Source organism: Aquarana catesbeiana, linkage group LG10 (genome assembly GCF_042186555.1).
Source record: "Aquarana catesbeiana isolate 2022-GZ linkage group LG10, ASM4218655v1, whole genome shotgun sequence".
Lineage (NCBI taxonomy): Eukaryota > Metazoa > Chordata > Amphibia > Anura > Ranidae > Aquarana > Aquarana catesbeiana.
Window position 1 is genome coordinate 36,769,864 of NC_133333.1, and position 15,477 is coordinate 36,785,340.

Here is a 15,477-nt window from a genome sequence, read left to right on the forward strand (position 1 = left end):
TTTTATGTCTCTTCGGTTTTATTATAAAGTACGACTAAATGTTCCTGTGGGACAGGATGTGATGTGCAAGCCTCTGATGTACAAGTAGTGGCAAGACAGTCCCAGGAAGGACAGAGTTGTCTGGAGTAAACCTGTGATTGACATCCTGGTTCCGTCTTCTCTGTGGAAGATGTAAGATGGGGATATAACTGGGTCTCTGGGGAAAGACTAATTTTTGTTTAATCATGTATCAGTAAATTTTGTAAGCCCAATAGTTCATTCAAGGGGTTAATCTTCTGCATTGTGTATAAAAGCTGTGTGATCCTGTCTCTCTGATCCTCCTCTTCTTTAACTGAATACAACCCATCTCCTGATATAACAGAGCATTAGGAGTCAGGCTGCACATGCTCAGATTGGTGTATGGTGCTAGAGAGTTGTTTTTTCTTTTTCTTGGGAGGGTGCATGTGATCAGCACAGAGCCAATCAGCACTGTCCAAACAGAGGATCAGGGAGAATGAAAACTCCTCCTACAAGCTTTACTAGGAACTGATAGAAGTACCAAGACTGCTATATACTGCTAAAGAGAAAAGGTGTTTAGCTGTTTATATTTACTAAAATAATTGCATTTCCATGTTCTGTGTACTGTGGGAGATCAGATATAGTGAATGCAGGTTCTGGGTTTAGTAACACTTTAACTTTAGGATCTACAAGATGCCCAAGCATCTTCCAAAAATAACAAACAATTGGTTGGCCACTATCGTAGTGGTGACATATTTTTCTTTTTTTTGCCATCTTGCAGTACAATTGATATAAAAAAAAAAAAACAACTAATTGTCAGTTTTACAGCACACCAAACCCCGAATACCCTGGGGTCTAGTTTTATAGATAGAGCAATTTTATAAGGCTATTTTACTCTTCTATTGAACTCTGAGCATTGTATGAGAAAAAACAAACCTATTGAGATCTAAAACATGTTTTTAACCATATACCAATATCATACTTTATGCAGCAAATACTATGAACTTTTGGGATATCTGTATTGGGGCTAAATGGGAGAAAATATTTTCTGATAATATTTAAGGCCTGGGTAGATGAGCTTTGGGCTTGTTTTGATGGCATCAGTTTGACACACTTCGGAGATCATTCAGAATTCATTGGCAGGTGCATCTGTCCTCCTTCTGACCTGCTTTAAAGTGGTCCTAAATCTCAGACCTGAAATATGAACAAAGCATATCCCTCAATAGTGTGTACTTGTCTCAATTAAGAGCACTAAGTGTCATTTCTGTCTGCTGCCGCATTCCTCTGCTATCTGCATTAATCACTTCTGACAAATTTTCCTGACACCAAGAGAAAAATGGTGACAGCGGAGGGAGCTACAGCTGATTGACAGCCTCAGATCTGTTCCTGTGTGCTGTGTGAAGGGGGGGTGTGTCCCTTCTCTCCAATCAGCTCTCAGAGATCTTCTCACTGAGCTTTGCAGAATGTGACTTCAGCTCTCATCCCCCTTTTTTCCAACAGCTTAAACAAGCTGTAGAGAAGAGAAGACTGCAGATTAACAGGTACGGCTTATGTAGGATGATTTGTTTCATCTCTGTATATCACCCGAGGTCAGTCACTTCACTGGGTATGTGTAAGGATTTACAACCACTTTCAGGTTTTGTATGGGAATGCAAAAAAGGTCTTGATGCTAGGAAAAGCCCTCCAACACAAATCCCTAGTTTCCAAAAATGTTAGGCATTAAACTGGATGAACTTTGATTTTAAATATTTTTTTTCTACCAAATAATAAAATACTTAGTGTCCTGACAAAATAATATAAATATCAGTTTTGTATGTTGAGTAGTGAAAAACTTATTGTTAATAAAACTCATAGGAAGACTGCTCAAATTGATCTGGTTGGCTTTAGATATCTCTGATCAGGAATTATGTATTTCGTTTTTTTTGCTTTCGCTGGCTCTGATAATTCTTGGTCTTCTAATTTGTCCACACTGGAGACATGCTGGGGTGTGTGGGTTGGATGCTCTTCCAAACCCATGTGATCAAGCTGCCAGAAAACTGTCAACTTTAATGGGCATTTGTGGCCAAGGCATTTCCTGCTCGGCAGTTACACCTAATACATGCCCACTGTATATGTGCAGCTGCGGGGTTGGGTATGCCCCTGCCACACATGATTGGACCAATACAAGTGATGGCTTCCCAGCAGGTTTTGCCAAATGGGTTCTGAAGAGCATCTGAACACGCCCAAGCTCATCCCTAGTCCACATTACCAGTGATATACTGGTAGAGGCAACCAACAACTTATAAGCACCTGAAGCATCCTTGCCCCATTATTTATTACCTCTCGTATAGTTTAGAGTACTCCTCCTGACGGTGCCTTTATTCTCTTTAGAAGGACAGCCCTATCAATATTCAGGCATCTTCTAGGATCAGAACCTTCTTGGACTCAGAGACCTGTGAAGTAGCCTTTTTGTTTTTGGCTCTAGGTTTTTGGCAGATTACTTACACAGATCATCAACCCATCCTTCCAATATTCTCCAGCATGGGTGCTCAACCTTTGGCCCTCCAGCTGTTGCGGAATGAGGGCCACAGGTTGAGCGCCCATGTTCTACAGGTTCTGTCAGGGATTCTTGGTGATATCCTAGTTGACAACCAATATAGGGAACACCCTTTCCACTGACCATCAATGTAAGGGGGACATTTTTCCGTATTGGCTGCCAATATAGGGGGCATTCTTCCAACTGACCTACAATTAATTTTTTTTAGCAGACCTTTATGCCTCTTTTGTAAAAAGGTTGAGAAAGGCTGCCATAGCATTAATAGTACTCTTTAATGAAAACACCTAGGCTCAATCATTTTGGTGCGGTGTCTACGTACTTTTGTGATGATCATTGTCCACAAAACTTTGGTCATGTAGTGTACTGCCCAATGGACAAGTCCCCTTTAAAGCACATGCCAAGACAGTTGATTGTTGTGTATTTCTTTATTGCTTTGCTCTGGGAATGCTCCAACCCAGTCTTTTCACTCACAGATACACAGAAAGCACCTGTGGGTTTTTCCCATTTCCTTTTCCTCCTTGGTCTCCCTCCCATTCCAAAAAATTAGCACAGACATCTGGACAGAACACTGGATGAGGAGAGGGAGGTCGGGGCCTCAAACACGCACATACTGCACAATATACTAGACTGGGTACACAGGTGAAGCACAAGAAACCTTTGGGATGGGACGGGAAGTGGGGGTTCTGCTTAGAACTGTCCACAGACTGAAGCAACCAAAGTTGTCCTAACAAAGTACACAAATCCATTTTGACAATCAGCAGCCAATCAGCGTTTGCCATTTTTCTAGCACCTTTGAAGATGGAAGCCAACATGGTCACTTGCGCTCCCCGTGATTGCTGGGCACTTCATACCATCTTGCGGCGTGTTGGTAAAAGAAGGTTCTTTGTGTTGCAATAAGGAGAACACATCGATATCGCATATAATGGTCATGGAAGTGTTCTAGAAAGGTTTGCTCTGTATGGATTTGAACTAAAGTGCTGTCGTTAATTTTTTTTTTTCTTCAAAAAGAAAACATTTTTGAGCAATTGATTATCTACTTGAGGCATGAGCTGTCTGGAACAAACGGAATGATTCATTTTTGATTCACAACACTAGGATGATATTATAAGAAATGAGTAAATAATATTTCTGTTGCTTAATGGTTGAGAGGTGTCACTGTATTGACTCCATCCATATTACCTTACAGTTGTCATACACCAGCGTCTGATGATTGGTTGGGTATTTTTGATAGAGATGAATGAAAGTGATTTTTGAGCATCCACATTACCACTGATGCCATTATTACAAGTAATAACGCAAGGGACTTTTTAAAGTATATCTAAAGCCAAACTTGTTTTTCTATTTTAAATAAAGGTGGAAAAGGTTAGAGAATAGGTATAAGTAAACATCTAGTCATACAAGGGAAAAATGTATACCCCAGGATATAAATACAAGATAAGATAGAAATGTCCCCCGTTATACTTTTTTTGCCACTAGATGTCCTAAGTCTGATGGCAAGCATCGTTCAACCCACTTCCTCTGAGCCTAGGTCATCCTGTACCCCTCCATCCAGTGACTGGTCAGTGAAATGAGAAGCAGCAAAGGGCTGAACTGATCTCTCTCTGTCACTCTGCTATATCCTCTATGAGCAAGCTTCTTGTCAGGACACAAACTGATTGGACAATTGTGCTGCTTCTGACTTTCACACTCCAGCCCCACTGTACAGGGAATACAAGAGTGTGTCAGATTCAGGTACTTACACTGCTTGAATTTTACCTCTTCGTGCCGGCAGTATGCATATATGCTGCCTCTCGGCGGGTGGGCCTTACTTCCGAGCAAGCGCAAGTATACGTGCTAAAATGGACACAGAGCTCTCCCGGCACAGTTACCGGTGGCGAACGGAAAGCTCCCGAACGCAGAGATTTCTAATCATGTGATCGATGCGACAGCCAATCACGGTGGTCACATGATCAGAATCCCGGCATCAGATATCTCTTCAATGGTGGGAAACGCCAGCGTTTAAAAAAATTATTTTAATGATGTAATAATGATTACAGAGCTATATTAATTCTATCTGCCTTGCCGGTTTGCCATCTGCATCCTGTTGGGAAAAATATGCTTTACTATCTGTCTTAGAGACACAACAGGAAGTGATAGAAAATATCTCCAAAGACGCGGATATCCCCACTTAAGGGTGTATCTCTAAGCAAAACTTTTTGTCTTAAATTTTGTATAGAGTGGGAAAGGGTTAGACTCAAGTTTTTATTACAGTCCTTGTTGGGGAGATTTCCCCTTTATTTGTCCTAGTAACCTTTGCCACCGAAACAGAAATTGAGGGGAAATCCAAAATTTTAGAGTTGTCCCCAGAGAGGTAAGGTGAAATCTTCCAATGGATTCACTTCTTCTGGGAATGACTATTTAAGAAGGGAATTTTCTTCACTTTGGGAGATTTCCTCTAACATCCGGTTGTGTCTCTGAAGGCAAAGTGAAATTTTCCCAATGGTACAGCAAGGAAAAAAAAAATGTTTTAACTGGTCCCTACTCCAAATCTAATACTAATTTTGGCAATACATACTTTTGGAAGATTTTCCATTTATTTCTGTTCTGGTGACAACCTCCAGTTTTTGTATTTTTCTTCACCAAGACAAACCAGCAGTAAGTCTCCATAAAACAGAGCAAAGAGGGTTGCCGCTTGCCAGTGTACAGTATTTATTGGTGTCTGGAAGCTCTGGTACTGGCATCAGATGGAGCTCATCCACCCAACAAAAGACCCAGCCACATGCCTATAACCCACCATTTCAATAAAGTTTTATTGTCCCATACAGCACAAGCTAATAAGCCCCACCTGGGAACCCCTCTAGCTATGCATTTCCCCTAACAATTGGCTTAATCGAAGAGATATTTTTTTTGTTGGGAGTACATCTCCAAAGTAGGGAAACGGTCAACAATAAAAACCTGACTGGGGTTTCATCTTTTCTCACGCTATCCAAAACTAAAATATATATATATTTGGCTTTAGATACATTTTAAGCTGGTTGTACACGCATCTGACTGTAAAACTAGCTTTATATTCACCAGCAATGATGTTAAGAGAAGATTGTACAACCAGATTGCAACACAGAGTGGCCATGCATCTCGAACAAACTCAATCAACTTTCCATCGTAAAATCAATGGAACCAATTGAGGTTATCAACATTGAACAGCTCCTATCAAAACTGTTATGACTAAAATGTACTGCTGGTAGGTTGACTCATTTTTGTGATAGCTGGCTGCAAGTAATTAGGTCAATTCAAAATTGTTATTTTTATGGTAAGCATTAGAATGAGATCATGGCTTCAAGAGGCCAAAATTAAAGCCCAACTCCACCCCACACCTCTGGGTTTTTATTTACTGTCTGTTGCTCCATTGGTATAGCCAGCCATAGATGGTCTAAATCTCGGCTGGTTCAGCAGCGACCGGACAAGATTCAAATCATTTATGGGCAGGCTGACTGTACCCAAGTTGATCTATCGATTGCCTTGGGTACAGACAGCATAGCAGATTTTTACATGCGATTATTGTCAGCAGCTAACAATAATTACTATGTTCTCCCAGCATGGATGATTCCCCGCACCATCCCCCCCGCTGGGAGAACACAATAGCTCCACGGGAGGGATTCCATTGACAATGTTTAAGGGGAACCAAGCGATTTTCTTTCCATCAACCCATGGTGGTTGCATCATCTAGGGCCTGCCTTAGCCTACAGCATTTTAATGCACCCCAATGGACCAATGTGAACCATCTATGTCTTGTGGTGCAGCACCTTGAAATAATTGTGCAGGTGCCACTTTTTTTTTTTTTTGCATTGTGTTGCGCTGCTAGTCCATTCATAAATAGACTGCCTTATTGCAGCAAGCCACCATACATAAAATAACATATAAAGGGTCCAAAAATTGGGAAAGGTTCAAGCAGTGGTAGTCAATTTTTTTGATATAGGGGGCTTCAAATGCAGCCCCTGACATCAACAAAGGGCCACACACAAAATTCAGACACACAAAATGATATTGTCAAAACTACAGGCATGATACAAGAGATATTCAGAGGTTGTCGACATAATATGGGAGATGGTCAGAAACTACTGACATGGTACAGGTGATGGTCAGAAACTGTGGACATAGTACAGAATATGGTCAGAGATTGCAGGCATGATACAAGGGATGGTCATAGACTACAGATATGGTACAGGAGATGATCACATACTGCAGATATGCCGCAGGAGACTTTTAGAGGCTATGAATATGGTATAGTAGTTGTTGAAGACTGGGGACATGCTTCAGGAGACAACCGTAGACTAGAGACATATTGCATGAGACTGCTAGAAATCAATGCTATAACAGGGCAATAGGAAACACAGATTAGTGTCTGCAGTAGCCCTGTAAACCACACAAAAATTGTCGAAAGGCTGCAGGTTGGACACCAGGGGGTTAGATTATCTCCAAGGTTATTATAACTCTCTGTGTATCTCTGTCCTAGTGACAACCCTTCCCTTCTTTCTTGAGGTGAGATCTCCTCAAAGGGGTCATGAAAGGCAACCAGTTGGGATGACCTTGGCATTTTATATGGATGTCCGCTAAGAAGCTACATCGACCTCCAATGGTATTGGAAACATCATTATTATTATGTGAAATATTTAGCTCTTTTAATACAGATATGGATTCACAAAGGTCAACCCTGCATTGCTGTTAGGGCCTCTCTGTTGTAATCTTTTTTCATTGACCAATACTTTACCATGTGATAACTATGGGGCAAAATGCTAAAACATGACCCAATATTGTTTTACACCATAATGCAAAAGAAAAAATAACCAATATTTATAATTCACGAGTGTACATTATCATGACCAGGGGGTGTTCACTCAAACATTGATGGGAGGTCAACGTGAATCATTTATGAGCTGCAGTTGGAGATCTCATCCACCGGGTGGCAGAAAAACACTTCAGACTCTGGACGGGTGGATATTACTCGAAGTTCGATGGTTGGATTGAATCTGACTTATTTGGAGGATTTAAACAGTTTCCCGGAAGAAATAATTAAAAAAAAAAATGTATACTTGCTGTAGTTGCAGTGTCATGTTGTTCTTTTCTGAGGGGAAGAATTGTGTACTTCACCTGTGTCCCAAATGAACAAATTCCAAAGTACTTTAATAGAAAAATAAACACGTACAATCTCTTTAACCTGTTTGCCAACGGAAGAGAGCTGCACTGCAGTTCCCCAGTTGGCAAGCAGGGCCTCTTCATCCCAAGACTAAAAGGGTTCTTCAGTTAGCTGCACATATTACCTACAACAAAGTTGCCTCTAAAAACAGATACAAGTTGTTCTCTAAGAACGTTGTCAGTGCTCCCTGTTGCCTTGTTCTTCAGGGTTTTCGTCACTTGAGATCATCAATAACAAATAAATATTGGTTAAAAAGTAGATTTGTATTATAGGAGTGCAAGACCCCCTGAGTAGATGAGGACAGGTAGACTATTTCCTAAACTTTTTGGAGGCAGCTCTATTTCTACAGTTGTATCCCAGGGAGTCCCCAAAAAAATTTGTAGAGTCTTGGAAAAATTAGAGCGCCACAACAATTGGATCAAGTTTGGGTTTTTAATTTAGATACAATGTAACGGTAACGATGCAATGTAACTATAATAAATCCAAAGCGTTCCAAGGGTTCATGTATCTCCCTTCATCAGGGCTTGTACTGTATGGTGACAATGAATACAAATGTGTACTGGACTTGTACAAAGAGAACAAGGTTGGTAGCAGTTGGCCACCAGCGTGACAGCCATACAAGGCATTGGCTTTATACTTTTATATTGCATTTAATAAAAACCTATACTGGACTTATCCAATCATTGTGGTGCCTCCATTCTTTTAATACTCTAAAACAGAAACCTTTGTGAACTATGACTTCTGATGCTCATCAAGGTCAACCTGCACCTGTTCTAAGAGAAGAATTAGCTGCAAGTAAGATAAAACTGGAGCAACCCTTCAGGTCAACCTTAATGCTGGTTTGTGTTGATCATATTATTTTTGATACTCAGTGGGTATATTGAATTACAAGTCCAATAAGCAAAGTGCAGTAACTCAAAGCAACCAATCAGAATTCACTAATTGCTGACCTGTAAACTGAAATTTGATGCTATGGGTGGCTGCATTGAGTTTATCATCATTGGCCTCTATACTTATTCCTACAACTGTATTATGACGTTCTATCATGGTCCATAAGATTAATACAAGTTGTATAATAACTTTAGTTAGCAGCCATTATGTTAAAATTAATGGGAAGGTGATCAAACTGTTTCTAGTAACAGGTATTCAATGTGCATGTGATATGAGCCATTACCAGTGACCAGATAGGCTGCATAGCCATGACATCAGCTCTTCATACCATGCTGAAAATGGACAAAGAACAAGTTCAGCATGTAGGCAGTAAAGTCAGAACTCTGGATCTGCATTTGTTTCGGGTTGGTGACAGATAGCAGCGCAGGTGGGGTGAGGATGACAGCAGGGGAGCTTGCACTTTTAGAAGGAGGTTAGCAATGACCATTATAATCCTGACAGGGTCTCTTGAAATACAGACTTTGAGGTGAACCTGTACCTGTGCTTTGGCCATGGAGAACCTACAGCAGGTTCACTTTAAAACCAGACCTTCAGCATCTTATACTTATTTTTGCCTTGCTCCCCTAGGCTGGGAGTGAGAAGAAAAAGCTTTGTATAAGCCTGAGGGCACAGTTACATGTTTGCAGAGCATTAAGCCTATTGAAATCAATGGGCTGACAACGATATGACGAAAAATAGCCATAACCCTTGTTGCAACGCAGGTGCATTGTGGTGCAAATGAATTGTACTGCAATACATGTAATATGTGTTAATGTGTGTTACTGCAACATGAAGGTAGAGAGACTCCTTCCCCACCACATGTGATGGTCCTGGGTGCCGGACTGGCCAATCAACAAGCATCAGGTGTTTCTCTGTCTCCTGGCACTGAATAAATCAATGGGGGAGTGAAGTGAAGGTGAGTATGTGTGGGAGGGGAGCTGGACATTAAAGTGAGCCTGTAGGCTGCTTTTCAAGAACAAAATGGCTGACTCTGTTTCACTTACCAGGGTGTTTGAATGAAAGAGTTGTGTGATCATGATATCTTAGCAGTCCGCTCTTCTTTTCCTTATATCTATATGTTAGAGCAACCATTCTCAAAGAGGGTTCTGTGGAACCCTACGACTCCTCCAGAGGTTGCTAGAGGTTCCTTGATTAACCTCCCATCTGATGATGCCTGTGCAAACACCACGTGGTGAAGCAAGACACCAATAATATTTTTAGCTAACTGTAAGGGCGACATTCTTCTTACGGCACCCTAATAAAAGGGCATTCTTTCCACCGAACCCCAATGAGTTTATTTTAGCTGGGGTTCCTAAAACCTGAAAATTATTTTATGGTTTACTCTGGGGTGAAAAAAGTTAAAATGGTTTGGTTAGACGCTTGACAAGAAGAATCTCAATGGAGAGTGGAAGGATGGGGGGGGGGGGGGGATCTGGGGGTGTGATCAGAATGGAGGGAATCGGGGAATGTGATCAGAGTGAAGGGAATCTGGGGGTATGATCAGAGACTGGAGGAATCTGGGGGGGGGGGTGATCAGGGTAGGGGTATCATGCATGTGTGATCAGGGTGGGGGTATCTAGAGGGTGTGATCAGGATGGGGGCATCTGGGGGGTGTTATCAAATTGGGGAGGGGTTTCTGGGGGTTGTGATAAGGGTGGAGGTGTCTGGGGGGTGTGATCGGAGTGGGGGGGTATCTGGGGTTGTGATCAGGGTCGGGGGTATCTGGGGGTGTGATCAGGGTGGAGGTGTCTGAGGGGGTGTGATCGGAGTGGGGGTATCTGGGGTGTAATCCGGGCGGGGGTATCTAAAAGCCCATGGTTAGGGGGCTCAAATTATTTGCCTTGCCCTGGGCGCTGACAACCCAGGCTATGCCACTGGAAATGCCTGTCACTTGTGTCTGTAGCTCAAAAGAGATCTGCATATGCCGGCACTGCATCCACCCTCTGAAGGGGGCATGTACATATGTCTGGCGAGTGCCAGTAGATGCATGAGCCAGGTTTTTCCTCACTAGTGCCCACAAACTGTTCCAAATTATAAAAGGTTTATATAAAAACCTAGTGAAACCAAGTGATAGTGTGTAGTCTACAGGCTTGAGGTCTAGAGGTACAGGTGTTTATTGGGTGCAAATCAATGGCTGGAGATGATCACATGTAACTGCACACACAAGTGGATAAATGCAATTGTCACCTCTGACCAAGCCTGGACACAGATGGTTTGCATCAAGAGTCATGGGCTCTTCTGTATAGAAGCTGTTAAGCCCCAGTAGTGCTTTTGCGTCAATAGCATAGAGTGGGGGAGCATAGTCTTGTTGAAGGAGGCCTAGCTTATAATATTGCACACAGGTCCACTGCATTCAAAAAACACTCCCATCAGCCCTTGTGCTGCCTTTTATCAGCCTGACTGGTTGCGATGGGCCAAGATAAAGTGGGTATGAGGCGCTGGACTTGGATCTCCTATCAGTCAAGGAGCATTAGTTGGGCCTGATGACTGGACCTTGGAAGCTCTGCCACAAAGCAGTACTCCACCTAAATAGAGACAATTGCTTCCACAGAGAAATCAACAGTGCGCCAACCAGACTTCATTCTTTTTGTTGATTTTTCTTGGTTTCAATGAGTAATAGTTCCTCTTTTGTTACGCTCATCATACATCAGTTCGAATCAGTTGCCACAATGCTTCATCTGGTCTTCATGAAATAAGGCAATTCACCAAATTGATCATGGGTGACCCTGAATAAGGAGCTCTACTAAGACAAAAGCAAGAGCAAACTGCAATGACACCATGGACACGCAGCTCTTTATTCTGACACCCTGAGGCCATTTTGTTCTTGAAATGCAGCCAACAGATTCAGTAGCAACCAAACACTACATTTCATGGCTTGGTCAAGCTGATCTATACACAAAATGGCTGCCAAGTGGTGGCTTTGCAATATTGGCGTACTCCTTTACAAGTGTCTATTGGGATGAAGAGGTTGCAAAACACACTGTTATCCCCCTATATATCCATATAGTTATATATTTATATATATTTGTACATTTTTATATAGTTTCTGTGCAGCCTGACCTCTCCAGGCCTAGCTTTTTGGAGCAGCCGTTTTCTCTGGTGGGGTTTTGGAGGCGGTAGCTGGTTTTAGTCGTTCCTCCTCTGTCTGGCCTCTTCCGATAGAAGACCCGGGGCAGGGAGGGCTGTACGTACACCCATCTGCCTCTGAACTACAGTCACTCACGTCTGTGATTTCCAAGTCTGAGTCAGATTCTGGTTCCTGTTTTCCTTCGGGCGGGTCAGCTCTGTCTCTTCTCGCTACCCCGGCACCCGCCAGGTCTCCGCTTCGGGGTATAGGTTGAGAAGTTAGGCCGGTGCAGAGCCTTGGCACTCCTGGAAGGAGGGTGGCCGACCTGTCCAAGGACTCGCCAGGGATCAGAGAGATGGGGGGAGGAATCTGGGACAGTGAGCTGGGGTAGAAATGTGGCGGGTAGAGAGAGGTAGGCAGCTTGGAGCCGCTAAGGGGGAAAGAGCTGGAGAGATAGGGGTTAAATCCCCATGGGTACTCTGGAAATGGCGAGTTACGGTTGTATGGGGGCAACAAGGCCGGAGGCTTAGTGTAACCAGAACCTGGAAAAGAAAAAGGGTAACATAAATCAGCCACGTGAATAAACTCCAACTGACCTCAAATTAGTTATTTGTTTTAGGTAAAATTTGACCAATTTTAAAGCAGAACCAAAGCCAGACTCCTTTAAGTGTAAATTCAGCCAAAAGTTTTTTTTTTTGGTTTTGTACAAAGTGGGAGTAGGGTTAGAACCTCTGGGTTTTTAATGGCTGTTTCCCCAGCTGAGAGATTTACCTGCACTTCCGGTGTCCAGAGGCAAACAGAAAATGAAAATCTCCCCATAATGTAAGTAACTCCAGCAGTTGTCACTGGAAAAAGTGCCCCATTGAAAGATGCCCCTTCTACACCTGTTTTGGTGAGAACTACAAATTTTAGATTCCCCTCAAAAACACAACAGGACAAATAGGTTAAATCTCCACATAGGTGCACAGAAAGCAAAAAAGACCTGGCAGAGGTTCTAACCAGTCCTTGCTTTAGCCAAAGGTAGAAAAAGTATTGACTGGAGCTATACTTTATTACGTCTGAAATGGATATGATTGTTTTTTCCCATCAAAATGGTTGTATATTTGTGTGGTGGAATACAACTGCTCTCTGGATGGACATAATCACTCATCACCTTCTTTTTCTCTGGTGCTACAATGCTAGATGGCAGTGGCAATGAGAGTCAGGCAACTATGTCCCGCTGGTGGTCGCATCCATCTTCACCCCTCTTCCTTCCAGGGCCGTGGACTCTAGCTCTGTGGCTGGCCGGAGTCGCATGACGTCACTCCCAAGCATGCACATGGGAGGAGCCGGTTATTGCACGGACCCTTTAGAAATGGCACGGTAGTGACCTTTCTTCAGTGCGCATGCGCCAATGACATCGCCGCAAGAGTATATGGTAAATATCTCCTAAACCGTGCAGATTTAGGAGATATTTCCAGTACCTACAGGTAAGCTTACTTGTAGGTAAAAGTAATGTAACTAGGTTTACAACCACTTTAGGACACTGCAAAGGAAAGCTTAGGGGTGAATGGGTCCTCCATGTTTCTAGAAAATTTCAGCTTGAATCTGAATTGTTGCCAAGGATAAGAGTAATGTACCCAATCAGCTTCCCCCTTTCATTGTCTAAGCTCTGCTACTACAAAGAAAGGGAGAATCTCATCGGTTGCTTTTTCATACACAAGATCATATGAGACATTAAAGGTTTTTAAAGCTTAAGACTCACCTGATCCCAAGAAAGGGAAAGCAGCTTCTAAGCACAGTTTTTCCGTGTCTGGTGCAGAAAGGGGACGATCCAAGAGTGGTGGGCGACTGGACGAAGAGAAAAGGGACTGTAGAGCCTACAAAACAGTCATCCAATTCATCAATATACAAATAGGTTATATGGAGAAATTATTCACAAAACAGCTTAACCATCTGGCACACGGCATTCTCCTGAACATTAGCTTTACTCTCAAGCTGGCTATGGACAGTTGACAGGGTCTCTTTATAAGGCCACATTGGCAGGTAACTGTTTAAGTGATCCTGAAGTGATGTCCACCAAAGTGTTTAAACTAAGATTACAGGCAAACTGCCAACACCATGTTCCTTGAGTTTAGGTAGGACCTTGATCTAAGGCAGCCATTCTCAACATTTTAACATGGAAGAACCCATGAAATAAAGTTTGATCTCAGGAAACCTCTGCTAATAATTATTATATGTACAGCTCACGGTACATTAGTGTGATGGTCAAAAGGAAGAATGATTCTTACATTTGTAGTCAGTTTTAGGAATCCCTATACAGATAGCAAAAAGATCATTGGTGCCAGTGGTCACTTATCTGAGAGGCAGAAATCACTCATTACCCTTAACAATCTTTGATGGAACCCCAGGGTTCCAGGGAATACTGGTGGGAGAAAGAATGATCTGGACTTGTCATCAAGCCTAGATCAAATCCCTCCAAGCCTTACGCTTCCCCCCTCGTGTCAAATTCCAGATCTTCTGCTAACCATTAAGACTTGGGCATGGCAAGGTGTGTTAGGGCTTAATACACTTGAAGCAATCTTCCTCTTTGTGTAAGACCCTCCTCCCATTTTGTCCCATATCCCATGGAATCCCCCACCTGGCAACACACAAGTTGCACACATCTCCTTCTTTACAACTTTTTTCAGAATGTTGGCAATTATGTTGAAATGAGGAGAAAAAACTGCGCTAAACCAAAAAATAAACTGAAAGAAATAGCTGCTGGCACTCAAAGTCTACAGGGATGAATACAAAAATTAGTGCAGCGCTTAATGATATGACTAGATATGTAGAAACATCTAGAACTCACCTACACATGGTGATATATGAAAATATAATAAAATGTGGGCCCACTATGTCACATGAATTGTACTGAAACACAACTCAAGGACTAGTGGAAAATATCACTAATGACAAGTGAAAAGAAAAATAGTGAACACACTATAACATATGAATAATATGTTCAAATATAAACTTTAAAATGAATGATAGCAATGGAACCAATACCCGGATAGATCCAGAGGGTGGTAACGTAGGGAGAACAGGGGGATTCACCGTGATCCGAACGTGGAATAAAATAAAAAAATATGCTCCATATGGTGCGGGTCAACCAAAAAAGGTTTTAATATAAAAAGTATCATACAACTTAATGCAGGATAAAAAAGTGATCACTGGATAAAAATGTAAGACTAAAAGCAATGTGGGAAGCGAAAGAATGCTGGTCCGACACGTTTCGACTCTATGGGTTGGACTAGCATTTTTTTGTTTTTGGTTGACCTGCACCATATGAAGCATATTTTTTTATTTTATTCCACAGTCGGATCACGGTGAATGCCCCTATTCTCCCTACAATACTACCCTCCGGATCTATCCGGGTATTGGTTCCATTGATACTTTGACACATGGTCTGGAGACGCACAGTCGGAGCCACGAGACCACTACATCCAGTGTGAACATCAGGCTGTCGGTTCCATCACTGTTCTGACGTATGGTACAGAAATGCATGGTTTAGAGTCGCAGGATCACTACATTTAGTGCGAACACCAGGAACTGAGGTGTTGTGAGCTTGTTTGACCCACTGCCGTACAGTACGTGTGTCCACCGCATCGGGTAAGAGTACCCAACCTTTCATTTGAACACCTTTCAAGTGTACTTTGGCATTCGATCAATTGATCTGGATTTATGTAAAAAAATTCCATCTGGAAGTTGCTCCTCTTCATTGCACTTGTTTTTGCTTGGACACTCATGTTCATT

At 42.3% G+C, this 15,477-nt stretch overlaps 1 protein-coding gene across 1 annotated transcript in view; it reads right to left on the reverse strand.

Moving 5' to 3' along the window:
• Nucleotides 1-10,270: 10,270 nt before the first annotated feature.
• ERFL (ETS repressor factor like) overlaps nucleotides 10,271-15,477 on the reverse strand; it is a 31,877-nt gene continuing 26,670 nt past the window's right edge. Inside the window, exons 4-5 of the mRNA XM_073602007.1 lie at nucleotides 13,448-13,562; nucleotides 10,271-12,245 (exon numbers count right to left, since the gene is read on the reverse strand). Of these exons, the coding sequence (XP_073458108.1) occupies nucleotides 11,707-12,245; nucleotides 13,448-13,562 (654 nt within the window). The 3' untranslated portion in view covers nucleotides 10,271-11,706. The remainder of the gene's footprint in view (nucleotides 12,246-13,447; nucleotides 13,563-15,477) is intronic.